At 42.5% G+C, this 13095-nt stretch overlaps 1 protein-coding gene across 1 annotated transcript in view; it reads right to left on the reverse strand.

Annotated features, from left to right (window-relative positions):
• GPR107 (G protein-coupled receptor 107) overlaps positions 1-13095 on the reverse strand; it is a gene marked incomplete at its 5' end in the record, with an annotated part of 27569 nt that overhangs the window by 306 nt on the left and 14168 nt on the right. The window contains 4 exons of the mRNA XM_009071827.1: positions 1-36; positions 6225-6349; positions 7147-7230; positions 7977-8026. The exon at positions 1-36 is cut by the window's left edge and continues 306 nt beyond it. Of these exons, the coding sequence (XP_009070075.1) occupies positions 1-36; positions 6225-6349; positions 7147-7230; positions 7977-8026 (295 nt within the window). The remainder of the gene's footprint in view (positions 37-6224; positions 6350-7146; positions 7231-7976; positions 8027-13095) is intronic.

Genomic DNA, 13095 nt, shown 5'->3' on the forward strand with positions numbered 1-13095 from the left:
TTCTTCATGCCTTCCATTACTCCTGAAGTCGTCACCCTGGAAGAAAAGGGAGGAACATTAGAGATCAGACCTTGAACTCTAACATCCATTTCACTATACTTGGATTCCTGCATCTATCAAACACATCTCACGTGTCTCTTCACCCAGACTGAGCAGTCTCCATGTTCAGTCTCCCCTACTGCTCCCACTTCCAGGTATCACCTTGGACACAACACTGATGGGTGTTGAGAGCAAGGCCACTGTCCTTGACCACCTCAAGGTCCTTCCTATGTATCATTAAACTAAAGCAGTAAATATTTGCCCATATTTATAAGAAGATAACAGGGGTGGTGAAACAGCTAAACCAGGTGTTTGCTTGCTAAATTTGAGCAGTTAAAAACCATTTTTCTATACAGCTGAACACCCTTAGCCCTGTGAATTGAACTTTCTTTTGCATTTGCAATGCTTTTAATAGGTACAACAAATGTACACACAGTGGACAGTGCCCCAAATGAACTTTATTAGCTTAATGCACACCAGCTCCTGTTAATAGCAAAATTACTCAATGAGCAGCAACAAAACAGAAGCCAGAGGTCATCCTTTTTATACCATCCAAGTCTGGATTTGTCATGGCAATCTGACCATTGAACTACAAAGCCTCATAATACCATTCAAACATTAGGCAGACTGAACTGTTTATCCAGGCAGAACAGCACCACTGCTCTCAGAACTGCCTTGGCTCTCCCACAGCTCTTCAGCCCAGCAGCTTCCTCTGCTGCTACACAGAACAGGCAATTCACATGCACAACACATCTCCTTTATTCTTGGGCACAATGTGATTCTCATTCCATGCAGGTATTTTTTTTCCCCCCCAAGAAGTGTGCTACAAAGGTTATTTTGGATGCTGAAAGTAAGAGTGCCAATAGCTCAGTGCATTCCCAAGGGATGCCTGGAAGCATACATAAACCCGTTCTGTTCAAAGCTGCCACGGTCGGGCTGTGTGTGCTTCCACCCACTGTTTACCATGTCAGAATGCTTCATTTGATCAGAGCAGCTAACAACATCTCCACAGTATCACCCAAGAGGAGAAGTCATCTTCAGATATGCTCTTCTGATAATGCCCTCAGTTCCACGTTAGACACCAACTTCTGCTCATGTACTGTAAAAATCATTTGCTCAGACTGCTGTGTTCAGTCACTGTCTAGCACTGGCAGTACTGAGACTCTCAGTGGTTCAGACTCTTTCAAGTGGGCCTAGATGAGCTTATGCTTAACAGGAAAGGGTCACAAGAGTACAGATCAAATAACTCTATTCCCTATTGAAATGTAAAAGGGAGAAAAGTAAGCAGGTTGCTGAAAGGAGAAAGATGAAATGAGTAAACAGCAAACATTTCCTGAAAGAGATCAAACTTATCAGCACAGAGACATGTAGATCTCTTAAGTTTGCCCCTTGACAAAGATTTTCCCACAGACATATAGAAAAAACAGCTGGGGAAACATAAGGTAGACAAAACCAAAGTAAATGGATAACTAATTGGAAAAGCATGGATTGAGATGTACTTAATGGTCTCCTGTCAAAAATGTAAGAACATTGAGTGTGGTTCCAGAGAGGCCTGTCCTGGGTTCACTTCTACTCAGTATTGGCAGTAATTGCCTGGGTAATGGAATAGAGAACTTACTTATTAGATCTGCACAAGACACTAAGAGCTACATATTGGAGAACAGGACTAGAATACAGAAAGATTCTGCCAAATTGAAGTAATAGTCTGAAAAATACGTGAGGATGCAGCAAGACAGCTCCAAAGTTTACTCTTCAAAAATAATCACCTTTGGAATTACAGAATCAGGAGCTGAATATCCATTTCTTAGGGAGAAGCTGAAGATTACCACAGCCTACAACCCAAAAATGAGCATCTGACACAGCAGTGCAGCAGCACACATACTGGGAGATATATAAATAGGTGTTTTACACATACATGACACCAAAGTAGTCCTAACACTTGACTCACAGCTAGGAAGATCCCACCTGGCACACAGCCTAGATCTCAGCACTGCACTCTAATACCATTACAAACCCACTGCACACAGAGGTGATGACAGAAGTGATGAGAGGTTATGGCTAGGAGGGAATGAGCCACTTCCTACATTCATGGGGCGACTGGACAAACAGCTACACAGTGCAAGTGCAGCTAGGTGAAGTCATGTCCTTTGTCACCAGAGAGGCCATTTGCTATCCCCCTCAAGGACAGCAAAGGACTCTGAGAGATTTCAATGTGGATTCTCCAACAGTGAAGATTAAAGGCAGTCTTAAGAACAGTGCTCCTGTCTCGTGACAAGTGCATGGAGCAGCTCTTGAGTCCTTTTCCCTGACTGTTCATGTACAGGCAAATCCTCTCCCTATCAAAAACCAGTCCAACAACACGTTTTGGTGCTCAGCAAAAGAAGGGCAGCAGCACTAAGACCAAGCACACTGTAATCCTCATTACTGTCCTTGGAGCAGTCTCAGCACTTCAGTTCTGACCTGCAATACAGCAAGGAAATGTTCCTCACCCGCAGTCTGCTGAACTGCATTCCTAGCCCACAAACTAGCAGCAGTAAAATGCAACAAATCCTTCTCACTAAACCAGCTCTCTCCAGAGAGTGTTTTTCTGGCTGTCAGAGGAGTATCTGTCACAAATGAGGCACAAAAGGAGTTCCCTGAACACTCCATTGCACAGTGGTACATGCTGCAGAAATTTCATGGGGTTTATTTGTCCCCTGCATTGTATCCAAGGCATCAAGGAATGGCTAAACATTCAGAAGCATTCCCAGCTCTCCACAGTGGTGGACCTCAGCTGTCTTTTCTCTTATTTCTTTGTTTTATAGTCAAACAAGAAGCACTGCAATACTGGCAGCAGTCAGCCCTTACAAGCTACTGCAAACTGGAGTGAAAACTGATGGAGCAGAAAGGCTGATCTCTGCAAGGGAAAGATGTGTTAGGTGAAGAAAATCACTGCTAATGGGCAGCATTATGAATCAGCCTGCCAGGAAGCACAACCTGAGAGAAAGCAGAGAAAAGCAACCAAGCAGGACATCAGGTCTGTGCACAGAATAAGGCTCCTTCATGATACAGTGAGAAACTCCAGATGCCAAAGCATAAGCAAAGGTAGATCACTGTTACCACAACAGTTCACTGTGTTGAGGCTGTTTTGGGTGTTAAGGAGGAACAAAGTCTCCATGCACTGAGTGAGACAGATTTACTGACGTGAGAACAGAACCATTAATGGCTTCTCCAGCAATTCCTCCTCTGGTGGAAATATCTTAACCTCTCATGCATGTATGAACATCATTCTCAACCAAGATCTGTAGAAGAGCACTTTAGTAGCTAACACATAAAGCAAACTTACTAAGCTAATGAAATTTTCAAAACCCAACACCAAAACTCCTTTCTTTCCCCTTCCTCACCCCCATCTCATCTACTGTACTGTTTATATTTTGCCCAGAAATGGCATTAGGACTGGAAGCCTGACAGCTCTTCCTGCCAAGTGTGGCTGCACCTTTTCAAGCAGGGAACTTTAATCTAACACACTGTCAGCAACAAGCCCACGTACCGACAGAACAGGCTCAAGAGGCTGCCCAGCATGGAATATACAGAAAGCCCCTTGGCTGATGATGAATGGCTATTGACCCTACTTGAAAAGGAACAGACTGGTGCTTAGTTCAGGTTTAGTCACACTCTCCTCTCCACCAGGACAACTTCTATTGAGCCTGGAATAACTGAAGAGAAAGTCCTGAAATGTCTGTGGATTCTTTCTCCCAAGGCAGAGATGTGGTAGTTAAAAAGGCTTATTACAGGTTACCTTTGCTAGTCTGGATGTATATTTTACTCTTGAGAGTTACAAGAACTTAGAGGGAGGATTTGTGCCTTATGTTACTTCTGTCACAGACAGTCTTTGGATTTTTCTTGAAGCCTTGCAGATTTTCAGTGTCCTTAACAATATTTACATTTACTGCCAGTCCCAGCTTTGTATAGTTTGCAATGCATGAAAACAGACACAAACTAGAGAGCTGCACTTAAAATGTCCTTTTTTTTTTTCTGGAAGACAAGCAGGCCTGGAAAACAGGCTTGATGGCCTCAAGGCTTGCCCCTCCATTGGCTCATAGAAATGTTGAGTCTAAAGTAACTAAATGCTTCTGGTGTAGAGAGCCCGATTTTAACCAAAAATAAAAACCTCTGGGAAAGGAAAACAACCATAAAACCTGGCAGTAAGACACAGCAGAACAGCATCAAGTTTGCAGGCTTTTAGCTTCTGCCACAGCCTCTGAAGACAAGTGGGTATTTATCACATGAAAGGCAAAACACTCATGCAATGGTTAGTCAGGATGTTGTCAGGCACTTAGTCACCTGCTCCAATATGCCATGATACTCCCTCCCCCCCCAAACAACATGTAATATTTATAAACACAAAAATAGGACCAGCAAGACCAAGTCAACAAGAAACTGAAGGCACTTTCATCACAGAGCTTCACCTGTCACAATGTGTATATACTCTGCTTTCCAAACACACGCAAACTTCACCTCCCTGCTAGAGCTGGGAAGGGAGAACCAGACACAGATTATACCCTGCCAAGTGCCCAAATGGAGTAAAACTTCTGCTGAATCAGATGAGAAAAATCCAAGAAAGGCTAAGGGGAACAACCCACAAGGCACAACAATGGAAACTCCCAAGGCGAAGAGCAAAATGCCTTACTAGGAAAAGGCTCACAAGGAATTCTGATCCTCCTGCTCCTAGTTATGTCTGTTTCACCAGGGTGAGATGTAAATCAATGAATTAGTTCATTAAACTATCAGATTCTCCTAAATTTAGCAGCTTCTCCAATTTACTGAAATCACTAAATATGAAAGGTGTCCTATTATTAGTCCTAAAAAAAACCAAAACACCCCCACAAGCCAAGAAGTAATTAAGCACATAATGCAAAGCTGAAATTCACTCTAACAGGCAAAAAGGAAAAAAGCCTATTTCAGTATAATCACAAATCCTGCCAGTTCAGACAGAGCCTTCCTGATGAGGATGTTTACTTACCAGCTTCCCAACTTTAACCACTTTCTTACATAAAACATTTAAACACCTATAAGTGACAGTGATTTTAAGGTCACTACCCACTGGTTGGATTCTGCTTGCAAAAACAACAGATTTTCTAGACCCAAAGCAAAAATAGCTAAGCATTAAAAAAAGATCTTTGTTACTAGCAATGTTTCTGAGAAATTAAACTCCTTGCATGGTATTTCAGGCTAGATTCCATGATTCAAACCTCCATGTAGCAATTTCTCAGCAAGAACTATGGAAAGCAAACACATTCTGACTTTTCCCCCCCTCAGAAAATTAGTGTTGATTTGTTTCACCTAAGCTCAGGTAAAGGAGATTTGCCAAACTGGATAAACTCTTAGGAGAGGCTTCTGAGGCTGTACATGAACTGCAATTATGCATGAAATGTGTAACTCCTGAAGGATTAGGTTAGCTCTGCTCCCATTAAAGCAGCAGAACCTGTGGCAGCTCTAGCTGTATCCAACACTCCTGGCAGGCTGAATTTCTTAGGGCAGTTTCTATCATCCATTCAGAAGTGTCACTCATTTTTTAAGTCCTCAGAAAACCACTGCAAAGTAAATGACAGGGACTTAGGCTGAGCCCTACTTTATCATTTCTCCAGACCAGCTCAGGTCCTGAAGCATTTGTAGCACCTCATGGTTTAGCAGCAAGGAACAGAACAGGGAGAAGGATGGGCAGAAATCCATCCCCTCGGCTCAGTGTTACTTAAGATACATTTTTGCAAAGCTACAGGCTGAATGCCAAGGCAGAGGGACTTTACACCATGCTCATTTATATTCTGCAGAATGGTAGGTCATTTTTATTGTTGGTTTGGTTGTAGTTTTCTAAATATGAAACATTAATGACAATCTGTAAGGCTCCTTCACACTCAACAACTTAAACACAGAAGCATTTTTACTTGGATATTTTCATGGGCATCATTTTGTCCACTGAAAAGCTTTACCAGCTTATTCCACACTCCTGTAATATCCAGGTCAGAGGCTCCTATGCATACCACAAATTTCTTTACACACACCAAACAGACACCTCATCTTTAAACGTGTGGGCAGATCCTAATCTTTTTCAAAGAAGGATTTAGAGAGATTAAAGCAAACTGGTTTTAAACGTTACTTTTGTCAAATCAAGTGCAGAAAAAAAAAAGGGGGGAAGAGGTTCTTACACAGCTTCCATTTCCAAGTCATCCTCATCATCCTGAGACAGCTGTAGGTAAGGGTTGTCTGAGGCCGGACGGAACTTGTACCCAGTAAGGACAAAGAACACAAGTGTGGCCATTTCATCCAGCAGCTGCAAGTGAAAACACAAGATTGAAGTTCAGTCCTGTAACGCTTTGTGGTCATGAAACATTTCTCCTCATTCATAAGGTTCAAGGTTTAATGGCCAAGAAGCCTGTGCCATAGCAGAAATAAAGCAATTCCCATCTTGTTATCATTAATCCCAGGCTAAAGGCTGTCAAGTCCTTTGTTCTTTCAGCTCTCCCTGTCACTTAAATACAGTTACAGTTCTATCCATCACTCCAGAGCTTTCAAAGATCTATGGCAAGACTTGGCTTTTAAATGAGGGGAGGGGAAAATCATCCCTACGTTGTTTGGTATTTTCAACAGCTAATGTATTCCAAGGACTCCTTGCACAGTTACTTGGATTATATGTTAAGAAACCAAGTATTTAAAAGTCACTAGGCAAATAAAGCTTGTAGATGGAAGAGCAAAAGCCTATTTCCCTGGCTCCCTGGGGCCTCAATTACACAGGGCAAACCTGACTAATATTTTTTTCTCCTTTGTATGTTCTTGATTAATTTCCTTCAGACATTTTTAAATTGAAAGACTAAAAATCAATAATGCAATTACTTTCAGACATCTCATGTATAATCCAGCAGCCTGGCTGGACAAACATAAAGCTAAAAATATATCCCTTCACCTTAAGCATATCAGTGACAAAAATCAGGAGACAAGGTGCAGCAGTGTGTTCTGCTATAACATGGGGAACAATTTATGTTGGGTTTGGTTTTTTTTTTGTGAAGTTGTATTTAAAATGGGAAAAAAAATAATAATGGAATGGATGTATTTTCCTTTGCTGGCAAATACCTGGTACAGCCATTTCCACTGGAATGGAACAGCAATCTTTATGAGAATTGCAATGATCCGTGTGAAGTAAATGTAACACACAATCTGGGAAGGAAAAGGAGAAAGCATGATGAGAACAATAGCACCACCCTTACAGAACCTCTTTTTTTCCAGAGAAATAGCTCAAAGCAATTCCCAGACAACTCATTATGCCAGTCTACCCTTATTATGCTCCTCTATAAACATGGGAGATACAGGCTGAGGGCTCTACTGCTTGCTGAACATCCAAATGACTCAAGCTATTGCTAACATATTCAAAGTTACAGCAGGAAATGCTTCAAGTATTACAATTTCATAGAACTTGAAGAATCACGATTATAATTTATTACTCTTACCACTTAGAAGAGCCCGAAATGAGGCCGTTGGAACTCATTAAGAAGCCTGTGTTCTCCTGGGAGGTATACTCATGGCTCCCACTGACTTAATCAGAAACTGCACACATGCATCTCAAGGCACCATTTGGTCCCAAGTTTAATTTTTAGCAAGTTTACAGCATGTTATTCAAGCCCATCAATTCAACTGGCAGCTCAAGCTGTCTCCAGAGGAAAGCAGGAAGCATTACAAATAGCTGGAACCAATTTAAAGATAGACAGCAGGATGCAACCACAAGGCAAAAAAAAAAAAAGGGAAGTTGCCTTTAGGATTGTCAGCCAGTTGACCAAGATGCCAAAGCACAGCACAGCTACGGAACTAGAAACACCTCCACCACATAGTAGCTTCCAGCAAGTTTTTCAGAAGCTTTGAACAGCTTCCAAGTGCTCTGCATGCACATGTACAGGTGTTTTACTTACCATAACATAGTAATGCCTGAAGAGCTTCAGCTTTGCTAGGTTAATGGCAGCTATCAAGAGAACACAAAAGTCCATCAGAAAGTTATGAAAATGAGACAGTTTGTTTTGACAGTTAATCCCAGACTAGAAGGATTTGTCCCACACCCCACTGAGCACTCTGAGGAGTGTCAGCCTAGTGAGTCTATGCACTGGACAACTCCCAGGGTGAATTCTCTCTTAAAAAGGGAACCCTGAGATTGATTTTACACCAAATTTTATATGCACACACTGTGCAATATAGAGCCTTCCTCTGACTGTATACAGACCACTACATACTCTCATCTCACTCCTGCCAGAAGGGCCACACCACCTGACACAGCCTACTAGAAAATTCCTGCCTTTTCTACAAGTCCTCCCTCACCTGCTCTGTGCCTTCAGCTGACCTGAGTGTCTGAGGTAACTGCAGCTCTGAGAACCACTTGCATCTTGTGGAACAGCAGCACAAGTATTTTAACATCTAAGCAGGATGCTCTATCACTCCTGGCTCAGCCACAACTTACAAGTGAAATGGGAAATCATCCTAAATAGTTCTCAAACATGTGTTTCAGTCACAAGCCATGGAAGCCAAGCCCCAGGCAAACCTGCGTGTGTTGGACAGATCACATCAGCTGGAGGAGCACAGCACTCATGTGAATGAGCTGAGGTCAACAACAGATGGAACAGCTGTCAACTCTGGTTTGAGAGTCAGGTTTTATACACGCAGCAGGATTACAAACACAGACTCCTGGTGCTTTTGTGACAACATGAGAGGCAAAGAGTCCAAGATATGTTGACAGCATACAGAGATGCAATTTAGAGGCAATGAACACAAGCTGCCAGTTAAAAAATGCTGCCACATATTTACTGGTAGTCCCTCCAAGTCCTCATAATGTATTTATCAGATGTGGAAGTGCAATACAATGTACTTAAGCTGACCTCACAGAAATAACCCACTGCAAAGACTTAGAAAGGGCTGCATAGATTTGCACGTAAGATCTTCCAGGTTCACAGGAGAGAAAAATATAGTACAACACATGAGGAAAAGAAGGGCTAATGGCTACCAAAGAAATGCTTCAGTAACTGTGACAAAAACAAAGCAATTTTTCCTAAGGAAAGACAATGTCAAATGCAGCATTCCTGTAGGTTCCCACTATAGAAACTACAATGAAGACAGACAATATTCTGTTATAAACCTACTTTGTATAATCTAAAGATCAAGAGTCCCTTTCCAGTTTGCCTTTAGTGAACCACCAGAAGATACAGACACCTTGAAACAGATACAAACCCTCCCCCAGCAGATATACTCTAACAGTTCACCTAACACAAGGCATGAACTGACTGATGGCCTAATGGTAAAAGCTTTTCACAGATACAGATTAAAGCATGTAAATAGTCAGGATAAGTGCACTAAATTGTGAAGCAGGGAAGTAATATTGTCCTATTTAAAGAAGAGCTGCATTAAGTGTGACCATGACGATCTTGTGATTTCCCACACAGCAGTTTGCACACAGAAGGATCTATTTTGAACTCAACACATCCAACTTCAAAACTGCTACCAACTGGTGCACTGACAGGCCATGAGAATTACCAGGTTTTGTAGTTTAAGGAACACCAACTCAACAGCTGTGATACAAACTGCCAGTCCATCAGTGCTTTACAGTCAACAACAGCAAGCTGGGGAGTCATTCCTGTTGGATCCATGCAGTGCATAGGATGAAAACAGGGAAGCCAAAGATGTGGCTGCCAACTGAAGTGCCACAATGCTGATGGAGCACAGCTCCTGATAATCCTCATCCTGACAGTCAATACCGAAGAGTCATAAATTGGTATATCCATGTATGTAGAATGTCTGAGCATGGGAAAGAAGTTTGAGGGGACAAAGACAAGCACCACAAAGCAGAAAGGCTGAAGAGTCACCTGTGGAAGCTGACTCACTTATTTATCAGAACCAGGTGCTCTCCTCTAGCTGCCTCAACTGCAGAAATACTTCTCCCCAGTATCAGGTACTGAAGTCAGTACTAATGCATGTCTACAAAACTCTGCCAGTCTTTTTTAAACAACTCAAAGTTACAGGACACACTGTTCTGGAGAAATCTAAAATCATCATTGCTTGGCATCAGCATCTTGTGAATTGCTTCTTCACAGGCTGAATGTGCTCCAAGCAGTAATATTTAAGTCTTGCTATCCTGGACACTTTAAGACTTCTGTTCACCTCAGCCTGGCAGCCCAGACACTGACAGCAGCACTTGCAAAGAGTAAAGCTTGGCCAGCACCTGTCACTTCCAACTGAATCACTTGCAGCTCCAACCTGTAAAGCTGTGATAACACAGCAGCAATCACAGCATGCAGTAAAGGTTGGGGAAATTTATGTTTCGAGTATGATAACCATTCTTCAAGGAACAGTACTTAACTGCAGGGAAGGGGAAAAAAATAAAATTAAAAGAGACTTTCCATCAAAGGTGTTACAAATTAATTCATACCTGTGTTCCACCTCTTTCACAGAGTAATTAAAAAGATAAAAGCTAACCTCCAAGAAAGATTTATAACATCTATTCCTTGATTCCCTCAGTTTTGCCTCTCTGTCACTATTTACTTTAACAGCTTGTGCCTGCAATATCCTGATCTGCATCGATCAAAACACTGCACACAACAGTATTTTGATAAGCAGTCTCTCTTTTTCAGACTCCCCCAGTGCTAATTTCCAATGCTGAGACTGCCTTTAAGATGGGAAAAAGAAAGTTGGGCTATCCACTGCAGCCTTGCACAGCACACAATAGTTTTTTGATGAATAATTCTGACCTTTTCAGAATATGTGTGTAATAATCACAGGGCTGCAGCTGAGGGCACAGGCAATACAGACAGTCTGCAAAGGCAAACCATAATGCAGTGAGTGAACACATTTAAGTACAGCTGAGAACATTTCTACAACGCATTGCTTGCTCTCCTCACTCTGGTGCATTTGAGATGTGATCTGCGCCATTATCAAATCATAAAGCCAAGTTTTCTATTCCTAAACCTAGACCTCAGAAAACTAACTGAGAAGTGTGGCTCTCCAGTCTCTAGAGAACTCTGTTTAGAAGCCTTCCTGTACTAGAATGAAGTCAGACAGATGCAGTAACACTCAGTGTCACACATGGGGAGATGGCACAGACTAGTTCAACTTGAATATCCTGAAGCACATCAACCATTTGGCACAAAAGCTCTCCACCAGGCTCAGAAGGAAGTCCAAAGCAGAGCATAAGCAATGTCTCTCCAACACATAGTTGCTCTATCACCCTTGGACAGTTCTCTGTGGTGCTTGGAAGTGCACCCTGGAACACAAAATGTCCATTTCACTTCCCAACATTTCCCAGCTCTCTAGTGCTATCCATTGACACCTGTATTGCTAAGCTTTGTCTCAAGGTTATCACATCCATGTAATGTCAAGAGCACATTTAGCCCTGCACTACCCCTGCTCCTCTCTGAAGAGCTGCAGAGGTGTTTCCAGATGGGTCTGCATGAAGCCATCACCTCCAGCACCTGCTGAGCTCAGCCAAGCAGAGACTGCTCGGCACCACGCAGGACCAGGCTCTTTGTTCACAGCACTTTCATGGCACAGAAGCAGAAAAACACTGAATACTGCAAATGGGTTTTCTTGACATGGGGGCAAGCACGAAAGCATTAATCACCATTTGCCCACTGCACAGAACACAGGGAATGTTGCCTGGGAGCTACACACTGCAATGTATTTCTCCTAATTCTGCTGCCAACTATGACATGCTGCAGTGCTCCAGGAAAATAGCTAACCATCATGATCCGACTGAGCCGTGTCACATCTCTCATCACACACACACACAGAGGTACCAGCAGAACCAACTGCAGCAGTGTTTTCAGCCCCCATTCCTCCCTCAAACAACAGATGACACGATCACAAGAGTATGTTATGTGACTTGAGAGGTCTAGTGACCAAGAACATGGGAGTTTCAAACGAAAATAACATACTGCCTCTCCCTTTTCTCATGATGTCTCTAAACAAGGTGGTGGCAGTTGAGCAGCTTTTTTGTCTGAACAATTCTAGGTCAGTTTGCAAGACTCATTTCCTTAAATCTGCAAGACATTAGCAATGCAGATCAAGAAATGGACAGAGAGCACAGGCTCCCATCCGAAGGAAGATATAGTGACAGATCAAAGAGGGGCAGCTAAGCACTTGCTTAAGTCTGAAGGTGGCGATTTTTAAAAGGGAAGGAAAAAAGCTTCTAAAAATGGGATGTTTACGCCCACTGCTGTGAAAGATAAGAAGCCTGTGTAGGTCAGATATATTGCTTTAAAAATCACCTTCAAGGGGGGATAAAAAAGCAAACAACCAGACAGCTCAAACTCAGCCATATCGTTGTGCTATGCCTACTCTTCACTAGCAATCCACAGCATCTGTGTACGTAAGGTCTCCCTGAGTAATTATGGACTCAGACCCATTCCTCTAGCTCTCCCACTTTGGAAAATGTTGACATAAAAATCAAGTTTAAATGACCATTTGCTAGTTGCTCCAAATCACTGCCTTTTTATTAGCTGTACATTGCTAAATCCAAGGCCTCTGGCAAGCACAGCTGTAAGACTAAAGGTCTGGTAATCCAACCATCCTACTTCATTCCCAGTCCAGTCACACTGCAGTCACAGCTGCACTTCACCCAAGGGAATACTACCTAATAAACAGGTGGAGAAGCAGCTGGAAGAGAACAAGACAGGCACGCTTGAAACACCTCCAGGATACTCAGTCCTGAAGTTTTTACTTCTAACAGATGCAAGGAAGCAAAAATAATTTTCCTTAGGTCTTTCTCACTGGCAAGAAGGTCACCAGAGGACTCAGTGCCAGGAAAAACAACTATTAAATGTTTAGTATGTAATTTCCCAATACACCTTGTAAGTTAATGAAATCTGTGTGAGAGAAGAGGGAAAACAGCCCTTCAGGTAATATTAGGCAATAGATCCCAGCAGGCAATAGGCAGTCCAACAAGGACTGTCTGCACAACATCCAGTCAGCTCTAACCACAGGACAAGCAGCAGCTAAACTGATACGAGAGAATCCAGTAGTTTCTACCACTTCAGGAGAAAACTGTCTCTGACT

The sequence above is a fragment of the Acanthisitta chloris genome, unplaced genomic scaffold (genome assembly GCF_000695815.1).
Source record: "Acanthisitta chloris isolate BGI_N310 unplaced genomic scaffold, ASM69581v1 scaffold18103, whole genome shotgun sequence".
Lineage (NCBI taxonomy): Eukaryota > Metazoa > Chordata > Aves > Passeriformes > Acanthisittidae > Acanthisitta > Acanthisitta chloris.